Consider the following 15,949-nt stretch of genomic DNA (forward strand, 5'->3'; position numbering starts at 1 on the left):
AATTAAGTGAATAGTATTTTTAAATATAGTTCACAGTTTAATATTTAGTCAGATACACTCGAAGCCAATTCTAATATGTATCTAGAAATCTCGAAACTATTTGCGGTGTTTAAATCTACAAAGTCAAGACGGGACTTCGTTGAGGCTATTATGAGAGAATTAGCGAGTAAAACAAGCACTAAAGAAAAGGAAGGCCCGCAAGAAAAAATTGGTTTACAATACATTATGATAGAAAGAAAATGGAAGGACGTCTATCGTAACAATTCAAATTTTCTAAGTAAGCATGAAAAGTGGCTAGCTGACAAAACTTTTCCCGACGAAGAAACGCCTAGCACGTCAACCAATCCAACTAGAGGGAGACCAATAAAACCCATAGAAGAGTGTTCTAACTACACAAAGAAAAGGAAGCTGTCTGATACCACAAAAGCTATGGCCACGACTCCTCTTTCAGAAGCACTGGCTATTAAATATAAAAAAGACGAAGAAAACGTGAAGTCTCATAAAACAGAAGCAGTTGCGGTAGCAAGTCCAGTGCGACTGATGAGGATCAAAAACAGCATTCCGACACCACCAAATGCGCTATCTAGGAAATACACTCCCGAAGAAGTTTTGGCGCTGTTTATAGATATCGGTTTAACGAAGAAAAAATAGATTATATTGCGTAAGTCATTATTGCAACGTAGTGCCGATATTTTACCTGGATACAAAAATATTACTCAAGCCAAGAAAGAAGCAGTTCCTCTAAGTCCCAAAATAAGCGAAGTATCAGCTGAAATTGAGCTACAAAACGTCGATACGACACCTTCAAAGTTTTACTGAAGAAAAGGTGAAATCACTGCCAAAGGAGCTAGCATTGATAACTAAATGGGGCTGTGATGGATCATCAGGACAAAGCGCATATAAACTAAGAATAAATGTAGACGATGAAACAATTACAGATAGTAATATATTTATGGCTTCTATTGTTCCATTACGACTGAAAGATTAAGCTTCAGAATATTGGAAAAATCCACGTCCGTCATCAACTATATTGTGCCGCCCGATATTATTTAAATACGGGAAGGAATCTTCGGAACTCATAAAAACTACAGTGAGTGATATAAAAAATCGACTTTTAAAATCTTTATGATTCAATAACTGACGAACTAAATTATGAGTATGGAATATCCCCTTTGCATGCTAGGATAAAATTTATGGAATTTGTTTTGAAGCTGGCTTATACACTACCACAACAAGGAGAAAATTTCGACGAAAATACAACATGTAAGGAGAAACAAAACAGGAGAAAAAAAATAATTCAGGATTAATTCTATAAAGACTGCTCGCATAACAGGAGTTGATAGAGATATTGTGAAAAGATTGGGAGTAATTTTAAATATTTGAAACTGCCATGAACCAGTTAATGGACCCAAATTTGGAGAATATGCATCTAAAACTACAGAGTTGCTGCATCAAAAGTATCCTGAGAAGAAACTTACACCAAAGGTATATAAAATTTTAGCACATGGAAAAGATTTAATAGAGTATCAGTGCTTACCATTAGGAGAAAATGTCTGAAGAAGCTCAAATGATCTCTAATCTAAGAACAAGGACTACAAAAGATATAGATGTATGAACACCTGCAAAGTATCACGAGTTAGACAAAACGAAGACCTTTTCAACATGTTATCTATCTCTTCTGATCCAGTCATATCATCTATGAGGTATGTAAGAACACAAAAAGATCTTACAGATGCGTATAGCTCAGAAATGGTTGTTTATTAGATATATGTTCCAGTGACGATGACTGTGTTAAGATAAAATAAGTTTATCGCTTCTTATCACAACAATGAAAAAGAGATTTACTAATCAATTTTGTTACTTTATTGAAAAATAAGATATCTATGTACAAGTTAATTTTTTATTTCAAATAAAAGAATTAATTAATTTAGTAATTTATAAATATATACTTTTCGTTATTGCATTTCTCTAAAGTTTATCAAATTTATTTTAAAGCTTAAGCATTTCGCATACATACATATGTTTCTGAAGATAATTTCAGACTGAAATCGAAATATCGACGAAGTAAAACTAAAATACAACTTTAAATATTGTGTTTTGTTTAACTAAGGCCTATCAGCTCAAAAATTTTATTTTTTATTCCAATTATAAATATCTGTATTATGTTTATAAAAATTGGAACAAACCATCTAAACCCTCCTTAAATTTTGTAAATACTATGAATAAATTTACAGACGATTAAATCCGATAAAAAATAAGATTTTCTTACCTAGCGAATAGAACTTGAATATCGGCTTGATCGCTCAAAATTTCTCGAAAAGTTAATTTAGAGCTTCTTGCCCATACATTAAGTGCTTCGGTAAGAAGTCTGCGTACTTGTGGGGCATCCTCCATTGTCCAGTTCACCAAACTGCAAATAAAAAGAAATAAATGAAAATTATCTAAATATTAAACTATGCAAGTAAGTAAGGATGTATATCTTTGTATCTTAGGAGGTCCACAGCAAAACGGAACTTAGAATTTTTCGAAAATTCGAATCGACGATTTAAGAAATGCAATCAATCTCTCATTAAGTTGGTTTGAAACCAAGAAATTATGGTAACCACCAGACCACTAATCCTGCGAATATAGTACGTACATACATATATAACTATTGCACTAATTTTATTTTTTCCATTTGTAAGAAGTTTGGCATCCATTTTTAACAAGGTTCTAATTATTTTAAATTAATATGCCTCATTAACTTTTTACGGAAATGTATGGCTTTGGTGCGATTAGTTTGGAAATGTTTCGGTTTGTTGCGAGTCTTTATACAAATAAAAAAAAAAAAATAAAAATAAAAAATTGTTGCAAAAATTATATCGTAGCCAGATTAACGACGTTGGTGGTCAGGTGATTACTTCTTTCCTAAAAAATTTCAATAAAAGTTAACAAGTGAAGAGAATCTACATATTTAATTTTGTAAATTTTTTCAAATTTGTAGATGTTGTATTTTTTATTGTAAAATTTCATGTTGTGTTAATTTTTATTTTCTCATAAAAACTTATGGTGCAGCCAATATTGAACCGATTATTGCTGTTTGTCTGAAATGGAATATGATATGAGTATAAATGAATTAATATAAGCTGCTTTTTTTGAAAGCTAGTGGTAATAAAACGATTGGTAAATTATCGAATTGCATAGAAAACAACAACACAAAGTAAGCTAGTTGAGTTGGCTAAATGGTTTGAGATGAAATCGCTTAAGCAATAGCCGACCAAAAAAGATATCTATTGTGAACGAGAAAATGAAATGAACATTCCAATAAGCAGATAAGCGAAAATAAGAAAATAACAAGGTGCCAGCACGGTGACGTACATAAAAACAAACACATCCATTCCATGTATTTTGTTTTTTAATTCTCTGGTATAGTCCAAAAATTTCGAAGCAGCTTAAACAAGTACCAAAGTTCCGCCATGACTAAACTAATTAGCTAGTGGAAGATATTTTTCAAGCTCCCTTGCAAAAAAACACCATAGTTATTAAGTATGAATGATCACCTGATTCCAAATATCCGTTCAATTTTTTCTTTTTTTTATAGCGAAATAAGCAGTTTCATACCGATTTCACACAGAAGCATGAAATCAAGAAGATTTTTAATGAAATAATTCATACATATTTGTTTTTCACATACAGCCATTTGCTTAATTAAGGACCATCATCTGCCGTCAGCCCTAAAATAATATTTTGGTTTTTATAAAAAATCGTTGGGATGGAAAAGAGCTCTTGACTTTGTATAAAATAAAAATTTCTAAGCGTGGTCGCCACTCGGAATACACTCCGAGTGTATTTCTGACATAAAAATCGCATATGCTTGCAAATGCCGTTCGGCGTCAGAATAAAACACATAGGCCCCCACAGATCTGTAGGAACAATTAATAAGTAGCACAACAGAAACTAGAGGAAAATCTGAGCCTAAATATCTTTGGAGGTAAGGCGCGAATAACCTCCGAAGAGATTTAATTTATTTTTATTTTGTATGGGATATTGAGTTCATAAGAGTTTTTGTGAGTAGCACTTGACTTATGACATCATTAACTCTTTATGTGAAATTGTATAAGTTTTTATATTATAGGGAATCAGAACGACTGCTGATGTTTATTGCGGGAAAGGTAAGCAGAGGGAGCTCGGACGATTCAAAATGATGTTGTTTTGATGGGCTTTATTCAGACTTTGCGAGAAATAGAGGTAAAGTCATTCATTTATGACAGAGAAAACACGTAAATATGTTGCACTAAGTCAATTTACCACCAATTTATTGGCTTTATATGCTACAACTTTTTCCTGAAATTTTACTGAATATGCGTAGTTAAATATACTAATTTATCATTGTTATAAAGAAAAAAAGAATTGGCACCATATTATCCCAAATCTTGAGTATGAGAATGTAAATCAGAGTTTATCAACCAAAAGATTTGAATTTTCCAAACAAGTATTCTTGGCCTGCCTATGGAAGTAGAGGGTGGCCCCTCACTCCACTGGAAGGAGCAAGTTGGAAAACTATTTAAATACCCTTTGTATTACCAACTGGAACCAGTAAGTACAACAAAGAAGTGAGTGAAGCGCCATTGTTCGACGGCCATAACCGTTTTAACGGTTGAGCGCCAATTAAGTAGGTAAGTAGCTTATTCGTTGTCATTTTAAAGATTATGTAGCTATATACATACTTCTAAGTTCCGAGAGTTAATTTCTTTATAATTTGTAAATTCCCATATGTAATTATTACATTTATTTAGTTTGCTTACGACTTAATCTAATGGTGATCTGTAAGATGTTGAAAAATGCGGAAAGTTCCCAAACTGAGTATCGTATACATATGTCTTTATATTTATAGCTAGTACATATACATTGATACACTGACATGCATATATACATAAATATCTGTATGTATGTACATATGTATAGCATGTAATTCAGGCGCGCCGTGAATGTAAATATAAATAGTAAAGATGGGACATATACGAATCGAAAGTTGAAAAATATAAAAATTTGCTTTTTTTGCAAGCGAGCTTAAAAAAAACGCTACCACTGGCTAAACCGTCCGCGGGCGTTATTTCCTTTTTTCGACAGGCGTTTTCTCCCTTTTGAAAATTAAAAAATTCCTGAAAAATAATTAAATTTATTAAAAAATAGCGCCGAAGGCGAAAATTTTCTGTAATATTTTGTGAAATAAGTACAGGAGTTTAAGGAAAAAGTCCTTTTTCATTCGGTAGAACTATTAAGAACAATACCTAAATTTAAACAAATTAAAATAGTGGTTATTTTATTTTCTCGACTGGCGTTATGTCGTTTTTGAAAATTAAAAAAATCTGCAAAATAACTAAATTTATTAAAAAAAGCGCTGCAGGCAAAAATTTTGTAGAAAAAACCCGCGATTTTTGATTCCAAATTTTAATTTTTTTGTGAATTTGACGAATGCATGGAGTTTAATCAAAAAGGGTTAAAAAGTGATGTTACTACCATAGTAACTTTAACCACAAGTTACTTATAAAATATTTATAACAATTGAACTGAATAATAATTAAATTCAGAGATCAAACCTCTTTGAATAAAATGAAATGGTCCCTTAATATATAGCCAACCCTTCCATTTTACTTTCATTTGTTTTTTATTTTATTTTAAATTTATTTGTTTGATATTGTTTTATTTAATTCAATTACAAATTTTTTAAATTTATTTTATTTGGTTTTATTCTACTTTTGTTAAATTTTAATATTTTTAAACGGTTTTATTTAGCTTGTCTCTGTGTAGCGAACAGAATTTTGTAATTGAAATTTAAGTAACTTCCCGATAAGCTACAAGCTTGAAACTTAGAATATAGTTCAGAACCCGATGACAATGCAATAATAAGAAAAAAAACTCCGATAGGTGGCGCATGGATATAAGTATTTCAAAAAATCGTTTTGCGGTTCGATTCGGCTCATATTTGGCACACATAATACATACATGAATAGAAAGCGGCCTATGAAAAAAGTCGCCACTAGGTGGCGCAAGGATCGAGATATTAAAAAAAATCTTATTTGTAGTGCATATTTGGAACAAATATTCATACAGTCCTGTAGAATTGACATCAAAATCGAAAAGAAGGCAATTGGGAAAAACTTTACAACAACTAAGGCATAACATAGCTGAATGCGTTTATAATCATTTCAACTATCGTAGGAGTGCGGGTTCGACTCCCACTCCCGGGAGAAAAGGTTTTGAAGAGATTTACAAGGTATAATCGAAACAGCTGTCGCCTTGTCCGTCCTGATGTCTCGTTGTTTAAATTTTTTCCAAATTATTAAATAAATTATAAAACCGTTTAGATTAAACATTTTTTTTAAACTATTTTATTTTTTTGTATTATTGTAATTTATTTCTTGTTTCCATTTTATTCCAATGTGAGCATGGAAATGTTAATAGTAAGTTATAAATGGTAATAGGGAAATAGGCGTTATTTCCCCGGACGTTATTGCACTGCACCGTATAGACTTCCATATATCAAAATTGTTAGGGTGAACTTATTAACTCATTTAGCCATGTCCGTTCGTTTGTCAGTCTGTGAATTGTATAACTTGAAAACAAATATCCCGTCGCTATTTAAAATAAGCGAAATCGGAAGACAACATCGCCCACTTTTTATGTATGTACATAAAATTATGGGATGCTCAAAAACGTGACCTACGTCAGATACAAAACCTAAATTTCATGTGTGGTTTCAAATAGAGACCTATAATTTAAATGTTTGAAAATCTGTAAAAAGGGGTGCACCACCGCCCACTTCTGACACAATTTTTCAAATGTAATGGGGCATAAGCCAATCACGGTTTATGTTTTCATCACAAAATTCAGCAAACTGATTGTCCTTGTCATAAGAAATGACTTCTGAAAAATATCAACGGTTTTTAAAGGGATCGCAGGCGAATATAACATCTTTGCAAAAAAAAACTTTATATATACCAGCAGACCCCATAACATCTCTTTTTTCCGCCAGGGTGGGGCTGAACAAAAACGAAATGCCACCTAAAATAGGCACGTGCTGGATCGTTTCATAGAAACGCAAAATATTTAGTGAGATGACTATTTGTCATGTAAACTATGTACTAACTTATGTTAAAACCAATCGCACAAATTAACAGAAATTGACTGCAGTGGCTCAGCATAGATACATATGTAGGTATATATGAACGTAGGTATGTGTGAATGTGAGTAGCAACTCATGTGTTGTTTCAGTTGTTTTCCGTAATTTTTGACGCCTCTTGTTAATGTTCAAAATAGTCGTTTGTTTCTTTCTATTTGTATAAAGTGCATAAATAAATGTAAGTACTACTAGCATGTAAACCTACTCATATATGTATATCGATGAACATATGTATGTTTGTGTAGGCACATTAGAGTGTTTTGGAGCTAATAACAAAGGTTTTATTTCATTATAAAGGAATCCACATGAAATGTGAAAACATGAAATTATGCACTCGAATATTTTGTATTTCCGAACTGTTGCAGTTCTCTAGAAAACTGTTCTGCTTTATGAGTGGAGTGGAATCGAATTCTGTATGTGAAAAAGTTTTCATAGTTTTATTTTTGACTTATTGTAAAAAACGTAAAACGCACAAAATTACCAAAATGGTAAAGGAGTTAGACATATTTTTGTTTACTCGAAACTTTCATAATAAATTTGTTTAGAACATTTGAAAATGGAAGGAGAAAAAAAACGGAATTACTAGGAAGAGTGCCAAAAAAGTGCAATCGGCCGATGCCATCACGAATTATGAAGAAAATTTTACCTTGCTCAGTAGTTAAAACCAAAAGAGCTATAACTCCGAAACAGCATCCACACACTATTTTTCTTTATTCATTTATGGAAACCAAAAAATGTAAAAACAAAAAAAATAATAATCCAGCAATGACAAATTCTGATACACTTCAGAAAATTTAACCCATATATTTGTAAGTTACCCTGCAATGCTAGTTTCGCTACAGCAGGAAATAAATGAGTAAAACACTTTGTTCATCGATGACAGTGTGACACATTTTGGAAGTTATACATCTTATATTTCTGTACTAAATTTTTTTCTGCTGCATACAGCAATGCTTTGGCTTGTGACTTTGCTTAATACTAAAGTGAGGGCTAAAACAAGTAAGGCATGGGCTGTCTTCGGTGTGTTGAAGACCTGATGAAACCCTTTCATGAATGGAGCTGAACAATACTCTGAAGAAATTTCATAAACTCGTACTCTCTAAATAATCGGCTTTATAGAATATTTGTATGTATATTCTACAGAGAACAGATGAAAGCGATATTTTCGTTCAAAAAATATAAACAACTAGCGGGACCCCGATGTGTTTCGCTACACCAATAGAAATATTGGAAAAAGAATAAAATATCATAGAATTTGTTTAATATTTATTTCAATTCTTAATCCAAAACATTTGGATACACTACATTTTTCCTCTTTCCATCTGGGATATGAATAAACAAACAATTTGGAATGCCTACTCTGGAACAGGCAACGTATAGCTGTCCGTGCAAAAAGCGCGGTTCCTGCAAATTCAATCCGCATACTCGAAGCGTTTGTCCTTGCGCCTTGTTGACTGACATAGCAAATGACAGGCGCACTGGAAATTGCAAACGCTTGAATTCAAATGGCATGTCTGTTGGTATCAGTGGGATTCGTGGTATAAGCAGAATTTCGCCTTTCGCCTTTCAGTATTGTTGCTTCAATTAAATTTGTCATCAACTTTTTACATTCAGTCTTGTTCCATTACACAATTTTGGTGAATTCAAATTCCGTAATAAAATAAGTGATGAGCCGACCTTCAAATTTAAACAATGCGGTGGCATACCAGACGGTTCCAATGAATTCAAAAATTCAACTGGATAATTCACTGCGTCATTTTGAAGTCATTGCGCTATGCACTGACTTGTATATTGTCACCACACCTGGCAATTTTTTCAGAATGTGATGATTGATTTCATTGACATGTATATTTTTTGGTTCCAGTATTGCGCATTCTCTCAACCAATCGTGATTCATGTAATTTTGAACAATATTTGGAAACACTCGTTCAATTAATTCTTCTTTTGATTGGAAAATAGTACAAAAATTGTTTGATGGAATTTTGCCATTACCGATCTCTAACAATTGCTTCGAGAACTGCTCTGCATTCTGTGATCATTGTGCAACTGAACACGCATGTTTATGTGTAATGTTAATTTTTTCACGTATCGCCACAAAAGGGAAGAATTCAAACATGCATTGATCTCATATGCCGGTGGAATAACGGGCAATGTTTGTCGAAAGTTTCCTGACAATATAATTAAAGCACCACCAAAAAGCCTTCGGTTTCCACGTAAATCTTGCATCGGTCGATTTAATGCTTCCAATGATTTTTTGTTTGCCATTGAACACTCATCCCATAGAAAGACCGCTGCTGTTGCAAAACTTTTGCCATCGCTGAATTTTTGGATATGTTACAGGTTGGAGTTTCAACCACCTGTATATTCAATGGCAATTTTAAAGCTGAATGAGCTGTTCGTCCTCCATCCAATAAAGTTGCAACAATTCCAGAAGAAGCGAGTGGCCAAAGCAATTTTCTGTTGCGATCGAATAGTTGCTAAAATCAATGAAATCACATAGGTTTTTTGGTGCCGCCAGGTGCATTCAAAAAATATAATCCACCAGTGTTATCACAAACAGCTTGCATGATTTTGTCATATATGTATATCCTTTTGTTGATTTTTCAATTTGGTGATGTTGGATTGAACAAATGTACGTAAATCGTCACAATCGAATTGTTGTTCACGCTGCAACTCTCGATCAAATAAATCCTGCATTGGACGATTTGATGAAATCAAAGCTAACTGCCCAATGGCAATCGCAAGACACATATCTTCAATTATTATTAAAGCTTCATTGTACAATTCCAATGTAAACAGCAAATCAGGATCCATTGCTCTACGACGCATCCGAATTAAAATATCTTAAGTCATGCAATCTTTATATTTATTCCACAATTCAATTGGATTCGATGGCATGCATGTTAATATTATAATCAAAAATAGCATTCGTATTTGCTGTAGATGAGATGAAATCGATGCATCATGAAGTGTTGCGTTCCAATGAGGGTCATCTTCTAACAAATGCAAGAGCTGACATGCTTGGCGATATGCCTGACAAAAATGACAGTGAACTGTTCTTAAATCCTGAAATGATTTTGGTCCTCGAACGTTTACCAACAACATTCGCAAATACAAACATTCAGCATAGTTGCGATGTACCGTATACATCCTGCCCAAGGCATCTGTTAGGAAAATACCTGGATGACCATCAAATAGTGTTCCTAGTTTACGCCCCTGAAGTGTTTTCAATGATGCATTCCAGGTGTAATATTGCGGTATATCAACATATATCAAATTCCTGGCAAATGTGTCGATTTCACACAATTGAAAAAAAGCAGATAAAGTAGTTGCTGATGGTTGTACTGCTCTCTGCTGTACATTCTCAGTAGTGAAATAAACTCGTTGATCATTTTCCAGATGAAATGCCAAATGGAAAACAACAGGATGTCATTCGTGCAAAGGAAACGAAAAGATACGCCAAACTGCGTCATTACCGCTTATGTATCGCCCCATTTTATATTGACTGATTTCATCATTTCTATTTTCACCATCTACTCTAAAAACAACCATATCACTTCCTTTATTCACATATTTACAAATGTATTTGATAGATTTAACTGAGTTACAGTACTCAACATTTATGTGAGCCTGAAAAACTTTTGACAGTATCGGTGAATATGGCACGACCCAACGATTGTCAACTTCGATGTATTGATCGCGCTTCTTATTATCGCCGTTTTATCATTATTTTATTATTATTATTTTCAAATGATCGACGTCGATACAATGGATATCCGTCATTGTCTGTTATGGTATCGGAAATTAATGCTCTTGGATACAGCTTTGAATATTTCCCATCGATCATGCATGGTGAATTCATATTTTTTTCTCCGCATGGACCGTGAATCATGTTTTTTGTTACCACTTCAAATAATTCTGGATCGATGGCTTGATCTGGTATTTCGGCTGATATGATGCTATCAATCTCGTCCGGTGTTATTTTACGTACCAGCCATATCAATATGTGTGCGTGTGGCAAACCTCTTTTTTGTCATTCAATCTAGTACATCCAACATTGTACCTTTCCAAAAACGCTTAATTTCACAATTAAATCCATCAGTGCCTTCAATTTTTCCTGGAATACACATGTTGTAACATCGTGTCGATCTGTTGGTGACTGACCGTCGAACAAATTATTTTTTATATCGTTCCACATCGGATTACACGTAAAAGTGATGAAACGATCTGGTCGTAAGTATTTTCGAACATATGACATATCAGCTTGTGCATATTCGTGCATGTGGCGTGGACTACCAATATAAGAAGCTGGTAATATCGTCAGACGTCCGATATCATTCACATTTGCATCATTCGCTATTGCATTTTGCAAATGTGTGTACTCTTCAGATCGCAATTTGACTTGATTGAATCGGATGAAATTGCGACGTTCAGTTTAAATTTTTGCATACATGTCTACAATGTATTGATGAAAAAGTTTACCATATCTCAGAATGTAATTTTGCTCTTGTGCGCGAATCATCAATTGATAAGAATAATAATTCATCGCACTAACTTTCTTTTGAACATATCGACCTAAAAAAAATATCTTCATTCGATTTTAAATTTTAGATTTTATTTAATATCTGATTAATATAATTAGTATATCATTTACTGGTTCTTGAATCTATCATTAGTATATTAATGTGATAACCATCATCACCTTTCCAATGTAGAATTGGATATTGTAATGCGTCGTAACTGCGATGAAGCTCCGGAACACCCTGTAATTGTTCATTTCTACGATGAAGTACAATATCGCGGGATTGAAACTGACCGCCAACAATTACCATTGCCACTTCATCAAATGTCGGTACATTAAATCTTCTGGCATGCTCTCCAAAAGGCGTTTTATCCGCTCTAATTTTGATTTTGTGATTATGAGATGGCATACGATCGAGAGCGGTTTCGAACAATTTCACCAATTCATTGTTTTGATGAAAAAATCTGTGGAGATCGAAAATAATCGCTCGTCCTGTATGCGAGCCAAATGTGCAACGTTCATCCAACGATTTTCATCTCCGATAAAACATATTTGCAAAAGTTGATGGTTAGCGTCAGAAAATGGTAACAGTGCACCCGCTCGATGATAAATCTGACCTTGAGTCTGTTTGATGTTGGATCAGAACCCTTAAAAACATTGTAGAAACTGTTACTTAGATCTACAGAATAATTAGATATTCCACATGAAGTAATCACCTTAAATGTCGGCATAAAATTGTCTCTTATAATTTTTGTAGCACCAAAAGAAGTCATTTGAAATGATGAATTGTATTCTTGTATATGATTAATAAAATGCTTCGACATTGGTGATCCTCAAAAAATCAATGAGTGCAATGGATCAGGTGGAGTTTCAAATGCCGGCAATTTCACTTTGTCATTAGCACAACACATGCCAGCCGTTTCACCCAGAAACTTAGCTGCTTCACAATGTGGATATATCGCACTCATTAATCCAATATATCAATGCATACTGTAATCAATTTGTGGATCGTAATTAAAAGCAGCACGTTACATATTTTCTAGAACACGACGTCGTATTTGTCTTGGTCGTGCTGGATTTCTTTGCCGCTGTGGTTCTGCAGATCTATTTTGTGCACATCGTTCACGTCGTATTTCATTTTGTTGTGACAGGTCATCAGTACTTTGCGTTCTTCTTTGAAGTAACAATCTGTTAGCACTACGCGTACGTTCACCGATATTTTGACGTCTGGCTCGAGGCATTTTCTACAAGAGAAAGGAAAAAAATTCACTAAAACTCCATGTTCAACGCAAGAAATTTAATTTAAGAAAAGCACATGTGCAAACAAAAAATGCGCAGTCGAAATACACCCACACGTATATGTCCAAAAGGCAAAAAATTTGATGAAAAACACAATAAAACACGTGCGCACGATTAGATAGAGTTGAAATCACTAAATGTATTCTGTAAAATAAACGAAGAAAGAACATTTGAAAAAATAAATTTGAAGAGAAAAACATGATACATCATTGCCACAATTTTCTACTATGTTTTTGTTCAACGATACGACATACTTACAGAAGGAATTCCCAATGTATTATAAATATTGATATGAATTCAATTGAAAATGAAGAAACACTCAATTATGAATCGAAAACAACATAAATATTGGACACACGTGTTGATTCTTGACCTAATGTCAATATACACCGAAAGTACGATGTGACAGATATGTAGTGTGTGGTGTATCTTTTTCCATTGTATCTGAAAAATCCCTATTGCCAAAATGGCAGCCATGTTCATTGTTCATACCCTTGTCTAAGAAAACTCGATCAGATGCAGATTAATCAGTACAAAACATTATAAATACATTTCTTCATTACTTTTTTTTAGAGTAAAAAATTTAGTACGTGTGTAGGAACAACAATTTTCGGGACGCTGGTGAATATGTTCGTTGAACTCGAGGGATCCATGAGTTAGGTTACCCAATAGTTGTAGCGATATTGATTCGAAAACAGGTGAGCGAATGTTTCAAATGTTGACTTGATCCGAACAACTCAAAATTTCCAAATTTTAGTTTTTTGCAAGAAAACAATGTACAGTGGTCATCTCTACCCAATGTAAAAATCGTTCAGTGGTTTGTCTAGTCTTTCGTTAAAAAAAACCGTTATGACTCTCTCTTTGTTTTCAGAATGACTTCTTTAGACTCAACTAAAGAGTTACATTTTTAGTTGTCTCCAAGTGTTTGAACAAATTGGTTCGTTAGTGTATCACATAAAGTGTAATATTTTTCATGGTGCCTATTTAAAACATATAAAGGTTTGTTTAAGTTACGTTTTATTTCAGTTTATCACTCTTTAGTTTCATTAGATAAGTTTATTCTACTGTGTTATAACGTATTGTTACCACTATGTATATAAATAAATTTCAGGAAAAGAGTAATAACTCAAAAGTTTGTTATTTTCGTGCAACTACTAAACAAATACAAATGAAACAACGGTTATATTATTTTTAATGATATTTTCTTGCAATTACATTTTTTTCCTTGTAATATATTATTAATATTTACGGAAACAGTTTTTCGTCTCTACTGAAAATGTTCAAATTTTGAGTTGTTACACTTTAACGCGACAAGTGCGATATGTTACCGATCTTGATGATCTTTTAAGACATTTTTGTATGCCATATGCCTAAGTATCAGGTGATATTTGAAGCTTTCAGGTGTTAAAATGAGACAGAAATGACGAACAATCGTTTATATATCTTACATCGACTGCTGAGTGGAATATCACCCTATCGCGGCTGCAGTCTCGAAAACGCCCTATATCAGAATTCGGTATGTTGTTGTTGTTGTAGCAATGCTCGCCCCACCTAATAGCCGCGACCGATCACAAATTGTCATCAATATCCTCTAACGGGAGTCCAAGGAAACTTGCCGTTTCAACAGGGGTGGACCATAAGGAAAGGGGTGTTAGAGGCGTTGGTTCCACATTACAATTGAAGAGATGGTTGGTGTCATGTGAGGACACATTGCAAGCAGGGCATACATTTTGTATGTCGGGGTTGATTCTGGATAGGTAAGAGTTTAACCTGTTACAGTATCCAGAACGAAGTTGAGCAAGAGTGACACGCGTTTCCCTAGGGAGTATGCGTTCCTCTGCCGCAAGTTTTGGATAATTTTCGTTAAGTACTGGATTCACCGGGCAATTCCCGGCATAAAGGTCCGACGCCTGTTTATGGAGTTCACCAAGGACCTGCTTGTGTTTTTTCACTTCATACGGCTGGGTTCTCAGGTGCCGTATTTCCTCAAAATGCTTACGGAGATGACTCCTTAAGCCCCTAGGCGGTGCTGGTTCATCAATCAGATGTCTGTTGGGATGCCCAGGTTTCTGGGTATTCAACAGGAACTGTTTGGTCAGCATCTCATTTCTCTCCCTGATGGGGAGTATTCTCGCCTCATTATGCAGATGGTGTTCTGGGGACATAAGAAGACAGCCCGTGGCGATTCTGAGAGAAGTATTTTGGCAGGCCTGTAGTTTCTTCCAGTGGGTGATTTTTAGGCTTGGCGACCATATGGGTGACGCGTAGCACGTAATCGGCTGGCTAATTGCTTTGTATGTAGTCATGAGCGTTTCTTTATCTTTTCCCCAAGTACTGCCAGCGAGGGATTTGAGGATTTTGTTACGGCTCTGAATTCTCGGAACAATTGCGGCTGCGTGCTCACCAAAATGTAGATCCTGATCAAACGTCACACCCAAGATTTTGGGGTGTCGGACAGTCGGTAGCGTAGTGCCATCGACGTGGATGTTCCAAATGGTCGACATTTGGCGCGTTCATGTTGTAAATAAGGTCGCGGAAGATTCAGTCGGTGATAATGCCACGTTTCGCGAGGCGAAAAAACTGCAGAGATCAGGGAGGTAGCCGTTTATTTTATTGCATAGCGCATCGATCTTTGGGCCTGGGCCTGTGGCCATTATTGTGCAGTCATCGGCGTAGGAAACGATTGTGACTCCTTCCGGTGGTGAAGGTAGCTCAGATATGTAGAAATTAAACAAAAGTGGGGATAGGACACCACCCTGTGGCACCCCCTGTTTAATTCTCCTTGGTTTTGATGTTTCATTTCTAAATTGCACCGATGCCTGCCGACCACCCAGATAATTTGCGGTCAACCTTTTAAGACATGGGGGAAGGGTAGACCCTTCCAGGTCCTGCAGTAACGAGCCATGGTTGACCGTATCAAAAGCTTTTGATAGGTCTAGCGCTACGAGTACTGTTCTATGGTGGGG

General features: G+C 34.8%; 1 protein-coding gene across 2 annotated transcripts in view; it reads right to left on the reverse strand.

Moving 5' to 3' along the window:
• The window catches only part of Mmp2 (Matrix metalloproteinase 2), a 199,448-nt gene that overhangs the window by 51,649 nt on the left and 131,850 nt on the right, over nt 1–15,949 (reverse strand). For both annotated transcript variants that reach the window (XM_067772834.1, XM_067772833.1), the window contains exon 2: nt 2,270–2,410. In XM_067772834.1, the coding sequence (XP_067628935.1) occupies nt 2,270–2,394 (125 nt within the window). In that variant the 5' untranslated portion in view covers nt 2,395–2,410. The remainder of the gene's footprint in view (nt 1–2,269; nt 2,411–15,949) is intronic.

This window comes from Eurosta solidaginis, chromosome 3 (assembly GCF_040869045.1).
Source record: "Eurosta solidaginis isolate ZX-2024a chromosome 3, ASM4086904v1, whole genome shotgun sequence".
Lineage (NCBI taxonomy): Eukaryota > Metazoa > Arthropoda > Insecta > Diptera > Tephritidae > Eurosta > Eurosta solidaginis.